Source organism: Scylla paramamosain, chromosome 11 (genome assembly GCF_035594125.1).
Source record: "Scylla paramamosain isolate STU-SP2022 chromosome 11, ASM3559412v1, whole genome shotgun sequence".
Classification (NCBI taxonomy): Eukaryota; Metazoa; Arthropoda; class Malacostraca; order Decapoda; family Portunidae; genus Scylla; species Scylla paramamosain.
The window spans coordinates 17,307,622-17,316,022 of NC_087161.1; the positions used below are offsets into that span (position 1 = coordinate 17,307,622).

An 8,401-nucleotide genomic window follows, 5' to 3' on the forward strand; every position below is an offset into this window, starting at 1 on the left:
GTTTTGCACATACATTTCCATAGTAAATCTACTCCGTCTCCCAGGGCCACCAAAGCCTCCACCAGGATCTTATCCGGTCCAGTTGCCTTGTTGTTTCCACTCATTCTCTCTCTTTACTCCTCTTGTCAGTCCTGGGTATGGTATTTCATCATCATGGTGATCCCTTGGGTTCTCCTCATTCAGTAAACCATCAAAGTAGGATTCCTTCTGTCTCTCTTGTACAGTATCTTCCTTCCATCCCTTAGTAGGACTCTATTTGCATCCTTCATCTGCTTTACATAATTCATGTCCTTTGTTGCCTTGTTCCTATTTCTTACTATTATTTATATCCTTTTCTCTCCCTCGGGTGTTTCCAGCTCTTCATACAATTCATGACAAGACTCCGCTTTCTCTACCGTCACTGCTTTACATGCAGCCTTCTTTGCCCTTCTGTATTCCATTTTATCCTCCCATGATCTGCTTTGCTTCCACTGCTTCATTGTTTCCTTTTTCCTTTCCGGCGCATTCCTTACATCTTCCCTCCACCGCCATTCTTATCTTGGTGTATATGGCTTACCCGATGATTCTCACAGTACTTCTCTTACCACTTCTCTCGCAGTCTGTGCATCCTCTTTCCACCAGTCTTGGACTCTCACTACATCAGCATTCATTGCTCAATACCATAGTTTTAAACTCTTGCCTCTTTGTTTCCTCATTCAGTGCTTTCCATCGGATCTTCTCGTAGTCCCTCTTTCCTTTTCTTGCAATTCTCAACCACACATCCATCACTGGCAGCCAGTGTTGTGGTGCAACGTGGCCTCCCGGTATTACTTTGCAGTCTTTCATCTCTACCAGGTTGTGATATTCTATACATGATATAGTCTATCTGTGTAGTATGTCCTCTACTCTTATGTTATACTGTGTTCTTGTCTCTTGCAAAAGAAAGTGTAAATGAGAGGCGTCTTCTTCAGTTCTCATGAGAAAGAAAGAAAGAAAGAACAAGAAGAACAAAAAAAGAAAAAAAGAAAAAGAAAATAACGCAAAAGAAAATACTCGAAGGTAAAGACGCCGTTGGAAAGAAACCAGAGCAGCAGCAGCAGCAGCAGCAGACGGAAGAGGGTCTTAGAGAGGTGGCGGGGTATCCTGCTCCTCTAGTAATAAGAATTTAGGTCTTTTTCCCGCGGTGGTACGATCATCATCTAATGTACTAGTCATCATCACTAATCCTAGAGCATGTGAGTAAACTAATAGTAACCAATACTGTTGCGTTGTATGGTAAAGAGACTGATGTAAGCAAGTGCTATTAATGGTGCGTGTTTTTTTTTTTTTTTTCTTCTAATGATATCGTGTATATGTGAAACAATGTCCTGCGACTGTGTTTGTGTCGGGGATGTGAACCTGCATGAGCCGAATTGAATGTTTGTCAAGGTGTGTATTAAGTCTCGTGAGTTATATAGATTAGTCCCTCCTGGTCCATATAGTCACTTTAGACCTCGCTTATCTCCCTCCTGTCCCTGCTCACACGTAGAATGTCATGGGTCAGGACTTGCAGGAAAGACATCTCCAACCTCCCCCCCCCCTTCCTTTGTTAGGAAGTGTGATGAGTTGCTATCCATCTGAACTTATTTGATACATTTCATGATTTTATGTATCAACTACCAAGCAATTCAAATTTCAATGTGTGTGTGTGTGTGTGTGTGTGTGTGTGTGTGTGTGTGTGTGTGTCTGTGTGTGTGTGTGTGTGTGTGTGTGTGTGTGTGGCTGTGTGTGTGTGTGTGTGTGTGTGTGTGTGTGTGTGTGTGTGTGTGTGTTTAGTTCATTCATAGTCATAAGGATCATGTACTGGTCCCGAAATCATCTTCCTTTACCCATTGAAAAGTTATTGTGATGTATTGGCAAACCTGAGATCTTATGCACACCACATCCTCTATCATCCTTTAACTTTTTTGTGCCCTTTATCTATTTATTTTTCTTTTCAGTCTCCCATAAAGCAGCAAAGTCATGATGTGTACTTTGATCTTATTCATATGTACTTTGTTCTTGTTGATATCAAAGATAACCTTAAATTTCTTGCCATTTCTCTATGTACATTGACCTTGAATTTACACTTTCATCCTCTAGTAGAATGCATATCCTTCAAGTGTTTTTATACATTTTTCTATTTTTTTTTTTTTTTTCCCGGTGACAGTTTTAATGGTTCATATTGTATTAACAGTCCTCAAGTCCTTGTTTTCCATTTACTATGTTGATTTTCACACTCTTCATTGTGTACTTATATCTTGTTTGTAAGACTGCCAATTACTTATCTTTTTTTTTTTTTGACCTTCTATGTAGTAGGTATACAGAATATGAGAAATAATAAGGATAAGGAGAGTTTAATGGATTGGTCATGCAAAGAGAAAAAATAGAAATTATCTTTGAAATATGCCAAATTTGTTCATTCTTGTGTCCATTATGGATGTGTCTGCCTCATTGTGTGTGTACATCAGTGATAACTCATGTATCTGAATGTGTGTGTATGTTTGTGTGTGTGCATGTTCATTTGCATTACAGCATGACTGGGGGAACATGGAGGGGCAGGAGGAGCGGGTTCTGGACGAGCAGGAGTGGCATGTGGAGGCAGCAGCTGTCATCCAGGATGTGAAGGAGTGTGTTTCTCACATGTCTGTGGCTGCTCTGCCTGCCTCAAACAGTGCCATTTACTTCAACCTCACCACCAAAGAGGAGAACCATTATTGTGTTGAGCTCACCGCCTCAGGGTTCAGGTAAGCTTTTATACTCTGTGTTCAGTAGTTTTTATGAAGTTCAGAAGTTCAGAAGTTTTTTTTTTTTTTTTTTTTTTCATCATCTTAAAATTGGTTATGTGATAAAAAGAATGTAAATTTCTGAATGCTAAACCAGCTGTTGAATGGCTGTGGTAGTTATAGGTTTTGGTATTTTAATTCCAAGACTGTGCCATTTAGTCACACCTTTCTACTATATCACTTAACTATTGTACTCTCTCTCTCTCTCTCTCTCTCTCTCTCTCTCTCTCTCTCTCTCTCTCTCTCTCTCTCTCTCTCTCTCTCTCTCTCTCTCTCTCTCTTTTCTTTTCATTTTCATCACAGAATTGTGGGCAACAGGTTTGACAACAAATCCGAACCCTCTGAGAAGTACTTTGAGACTCCCTATGCCCTCCTTGACCAGATAAGTCCACTGTACCGTGAGAGCTTTGGTTTAGCATTAGCAGCCCGACTTTCAGCTCTCGTTCATGCTGAGGAAGAAGACGTCAAAGGTGCAGAGTAGCTGGTCAGCTGCGTGACTTGGCCAAAGGTGTAAGGAACTAACAGTGAGAGTGCAAAGAAGAGTTAAGAGAGATACATTATTATGGTGCTGCTGTTTGTGCTTGCATATGTACATTGATGCCAACTAGAAAAAGTAGCATTTGCAAGAAGCCATAGTTATAGATTAAGTCATAACAATACCAAATAATATAACTAATACTGCACATTTGAGGAAAATTTTTTTATGAAGTTCCACACATAAAGGCAGACATAACTTGGAATGATGATGAACCCACATAGACAAAGTCAAGTGTGCCAAGTGAAGTGAGTCAGCTTTACAAGGTGTGCCCGGGGGAGGGTCACTGATGAGACAGCTGCTGTCCCAGCCATTAACAGGTCAGCTGTTAAAATAACTAGAAATTTTTTTTATTGTTTTTATGCCTTTCTGAAATATGATGTGTTTACTTGTCTTTTTAGCATATCTTTTATTTCCTTTCTTTAATACCACCATTTGTATCTAGTAATGGGAGCCATGATATTCATTTATATTTTTCCACAGTTATCTTCCAAATCCAAATCCAATAAAAAAAAAAAAATGCCCACTGAAATGCCAGTCCCATAAAAGGGTCAGAGCAATAGTAAAAAATTGATGAATAAGTGTCTTGAAACCTCCCTCTTGAAGGAATTCAAGTCATAAGAAGGTGGAAATACAGAAGCAGGCAGGGAGTTCCAGAGTTTACCAGAGAAAGGGATGAATGATTGAGAATACTGGTTAACTCTTGTGTTAGAGAGGTGGACAGAATAGGGGTGAGAGAAAGAAGAAAGTCTTGTGCAGCGAGGCCGCGGGAGGAGGGGAGGCATGCAGTTAGCAAGATCAGAAGAGCAGTTAGCATGAACGGTAGAAGACAGCTAGAGATGCAACATGGTGGCGGTGGGAGAGAGGCTGAAGACAGTCAGTTAGAGGAGAGGAGTTGATGAGACGAAAAGCTTTTGATTCCACCCTGTCTAGAAGAGCAGTATGAGTGGAAACCCACCCCAGACATGTGAAGCATACTCTATACATGGACGGATCATGCCCTTGTACAGAGTTAGCAGCTGTGGGGGTGAGAAAAACTGGCGGAGACGTCTCAAAACGCCAAACTTCATAGAAGTTGTTTTAGCTAGAGATGAGATGTGAAGTTTCCAGTTCAGATTATAAGTAAAGGACAGACTGAGGATGTTCAGTGTAGAAGAGGGGGACAGTTGAGTGTCACTGAAGAAGAGGGGATAGTTGTCTGGAAGGTTGTGTTGAGTTGATAGATGGAGGAATTGAGTTTTTGAGGCATTGAACAATACCAAGTTTGCTCTGACCAAGCAGAAATTTTAGAAAGATCAGAAGTCAAGTGTTTTGTGGCTTCCCTGCGTGAAGTGTTTACCTCCTGAAGGGTTGGACTTGTATGAAAAGACTTGGAAAAGTGCAGGGTAGTATCATCAGCGTAGGAGTGGATAGGACAAGAAGTCTGGTTTAGAAGATCATTAATGAATAATAAGAAGAGAGTGGGTGACAGGACAGAACCCTGAGGAACACCACTGTTAATAGATTTAGGAGAAGGGCAGTGACCGTCTACCACAGCCGCAATGAATGGTCAGAAAGGAAACTTGAGATGAAGTTACAGAGAGAAGGATAGAAGCCGTAGGACATTTTTATTTTATTTGCCTGATGCCAAAATTCTTTTGAATAAGTGCATTATATTACCTGTGATGATAAAATTTTATTTCTTTAATGTTACATGTTTTGTAGTTTAGTGTTACAGTAAAATCCCTCTTGTCCAGCATCAACGGGACCGCCGACATGCCGGATACTTGAATATTGCCGGATACTTGAATAGAAGTGAAATTATGTCCACAGTCACCACCCTACACTCACACATCTTACTATAACAAAGATCAGCTGATCTTAATCAGTAGCTGATCTTAATCAGCAGCTGATCTGATCAGCTACTTAAGTGTAAGCACAACACGCTTCCTCTTTTCTACAACTTTAGGCATGATGAAGTCATCAGGCGATAAACAGTGCACACGCTGGACTGAGTCACTGAGTAAACACAGTGCAGTGGGCCGCGGGTGGCGTGAAGCAGTGCGCCCTGGTGGCGAGGGGACAAAGTATGCCTCGCGCGGGAATTTTAATCAATTTTATGAGTACACATTGATTTTTTATTGATTTTAAGGCTCGGGGAAAAATGTGCCGGATACTCGAATGCCGGATGAGAGGGATTTTACTGTAATTGGTTTTATTGAATGGATCCTTCAGTATCACTCATTATCTTGCATTCTTGCTCCAGTCCTTGCCGTGCCGCCAACCGTGGGTGTGCTGGAGGGGCACAATGGGTCAGAACAACAGCAGCAATCCCCTGCGGGAGAACCTGGAGTCGCTCCACAACCAGATGATGAAGCATGCAGGAGCAGACTATGACATTGCCACCACAACCACACTCACCTATGACCAGTTCCTCACCTACATTACACAGCTCAACCAAATGTGAGGCTCTGTGGATAATTCTTTAGCAGTCAGTAGGAATTTTACTCTGGGATATAGAGCATTTTATTTACTAAGTTAAATTTGAAAATCATGTAGCTATTCCTCCATATCTTTTTACTCTCTTCTTCCTTTTCTTTATTATACTGAATCTCTTGCTTGCATTAGATTAGAGAGTGTATTCTGTCACAGTCTTGTAAAAACCATCAGATATGATTATAATTTTGTTTTTCCTTCTTGTTGCTCTTTGTTCCTCCTCCTTCTCCTCCTCCATTATTCATTGCAATATAGAAGTATCTAACATAAGCATTTTTCTTCCCTTGACCAGTCTTCTTTACATTAAAAAGAAAAAAATGTTGAACTACCACTGTGACCTACTTTTCTCCTCTACTAAGATGCCGTGAGTACAAAGACAGTGAAGGCCATATGCTGGTCTTTGCTGTCAAGAAAGGGACTGACTCCACTGTCTTCTGGAAGGCCACAGTCCGCATTGCTTGTGTTAAGCTCAACACCACTACCAATAAGGTTCAGTCATACCGCCTCCTCAACATTCGCCAATTCCTTCAGGTATTTGTTGTAGCTCCTTAGAGGTTGTGAGATGCATTCCTGTTCCATGTCTGTGTGTGTGTGTGTGTGTGTGTGTGTGTGTGTGTGTGTGTGTGTGTGTGTGTGTGTGTGTGTATTTTCATTAATTTTTATGGCTTTCCCTAATTGATTTGAGTGCTTATATGCCATCAGAAAGCATATATTGGATCATATAGTTCTGTTGTTTCCTCTTTCTTATTTTTCTGTGAAGGAGTGAGCTAACTAACTGCAAAATAAATACATTTTGTAAGTTTCATTTACTAATGTAGTTTATACAAAGTGCATTTTAATAGTTGCAGCCTGAAAACTCATATCAAATATGCATTTTCATACATAAGAGTCATCACTTATCTGGGAGGAATCGGTGTTGATCACAGTTTGCAGGAAAGATCCAGCCTTGCACTGTTTATGAATTGTCTCCCTGCATAGGTGTTCCGGCGGGTGACCTACGAATGTACCGGGGGAACATTGGGCAGCATTGATGGAGTACTAGGGACTGATCATGCAGGTGGGATGACTCACAGTTTCCTTATCTCACCCATGTTCACCTTTTACAGTTATATTGTTCATCCCAACCAAACTCTGGTAAACTCTGGAACTCCCTGCCTGCTTCTGTATTTCCACCTTCGTATGACTTGAATTCCTTCAAGAGGGAGGTTTCAAGACACTTATTCATCAATTTTTGACCACTGCTTTGACCCCTTTATGGGACTGGCATTTCAGTGGGCATATTTCTTTATTGGATTTTTGTTGCCCTTGGCCAGTGTCCTTCCTACATAAAAAAAACAAATAAATAAATAAAAGAATAAAAATAATGACCTTAAAGTGTCATAATCCTATCCTAACCATAATCCTGACCTCATATATTATGTCATTCTCCTCAGATGACAGTAGCTCGGTGGAACAGGGGTCAGTGGTGCCTATCCCTCCCACTATGGCTGCCTCAATGGTGCTGGGAGGCATGCAAGAGGTGACTCAGGCCACTTCAACAGCCGCCTCCAGCAGCCAGGAGATGGAGAGCCCAGGGGCAGTTGGTGGCTGGGACGTCAACCTGAGCGAGTGCATGATCTGTCTGGAGCGCAAACCGGATGTGATCCTGCCTTGTACTCATGCCTACTGCCTCCCCTGCATAGAGCAATGGTGGGAATATGCTAGACCTACCTCACAAGAATGTGCCTCCTCCTCCTCTTCCTCCTCCTCCACCACCAGTCTTGTGTACCCAGTGTAAGCTGCAGAATGTTGTTGTGTGACGCCACCACCTCTTCTGGTTGAACAGCCTAGGCATGCATGGTGGCCTTCCCCAGCCATATTGGTATTTGCATCTCAGACAATTCTTTAGGATAGGATTGGAAAGCTAAAGAACAAGGGATTTTTCAGTCAAATAGAAGTTTGTACTTGGATGTAAAGGGCAAACTTTTATTCATTCTTGTTAACTTTTGCCTTTAGCAAGCTAGAAGTTTAAGGAGCAAAAAGTAACATTCTTATTTATTTTTTCCTGGATATTCCTGGTATTTGATATAAAGGAGTGGAATTAGAAGTGCATACTGCTGAAAATTGTGATTGTGGAACATAAACTTCCATAAGGCTAGTATTTACATTGACTCCTTTATCAGAAGAGACACTTGTGTACCATTATATATATATATATATATATATATATATATATATATATATATATATATATATATATATATATATATATATATATATATATATATATATATATATATATATATATATATATATATATATATATATATATATATATATATATATATATATATATATATATATATATATATATATATATATATATATATATATATATATATATATATATATATATATATATACACATACATACAGTGGTATCCCGTAATTCAAACTTAATTGGTTCTTTAGGGCTGTTCGAATTGGGGAAAAAAAAAAAAAAAAAATATATATATATATATATATATATATATATATATATATATATATATATATATATATATATATATATATATATATATATATATATATATACATAGTGGTATCCTGTGATTCGAACTTAATTGGT

The 8,401-nt window shown here is 39.6% G+C and overlaps 2 protein-coding genes across 5 annotated transcripts in view; both read left to right on the plus strand.

Annotated features, from left to right (window-relative positions):
- The first annotated feature begins 1,055 nt into the window (after positions 1–1,055).
- LOC135105002 (GSK3B-interacting protein-like) lies at positions 1,056–3,264 on the plus strand. Of its 2 annotated transcripts, none has more exons than XM_064012880.1 (3): positions 1,056–1,214; positions 2,533–2,744; positions 3,087–3,264. In XM_064012880.1, exons 2-3 carry the CDS (start codon positions 2,548–2,550, stop codon positions 3,262–3,264), a joined length of 375 nt encoding a protein of 124 aa, XP_063868950.1. In that variant the 5' UTR covers positions 1,056–1,214; positions 2,533–2,547. The 2 variants fall into 2 exon arrangements, with proteins under 2 accessions (XP_063868950.1, XP_063868951.1); XM_064012881.1 differs by having other exon boundaries at positions 1,088–1,165.
- LOC135105001 (RING finger protein 141-like) overlaps positions 3,153–8,401 on the plus strand; it is a 17,946-nt gene continuing 12,697 nt past the window's right edge. Inside the window, exons 1-5 of one of the 3 annotated variants that reach the window (XM_064012877.1) lie at positions 3,153–3,293; positions 5,564–5,760; positions 6,153–6,324; positions 6,772–6,850; positions 7,227–7,566. In XM_064012877.1, the coding sequence (XP_063868947.1) occupies positions 5,606–5,760; positions 6,153–6,324; positions 6,772–6,850; positions 7,227–7,566 (746 nt within the window). In that variant the 5' untranslated portion in view covers positions 3,153–3,293; positions 5,564–5,605. Of the gene's footprint in view, positions 3,294–3,496; positions 3,639–5,563; positions 5,761–6,152; positions 6,325–6,771; positions 6,851–7,226; positions 7,567–8,401 lie in introns of those variants that run through there. The other 2 variants (XM_064012876.1, XM_064012878.1) reach the window with 2 other exon arrangements.

Coding starts and splice junctions, on each gene's coding strand:
- LOC135105002 (XM_064012880.1), top strand. CDS start 2,548: ATGGAGGGGCAGGAGGAGCGGGTTCTGGACGAGCAGGAGTGGCATGTG. Junction 2,745..3,086: donor CTCACCGCCTCAGGGTTCAG/GTAAGCTTTTAT, acceptor TTTTCATCACAG/AATTGTGGGCAACAGGTTTG.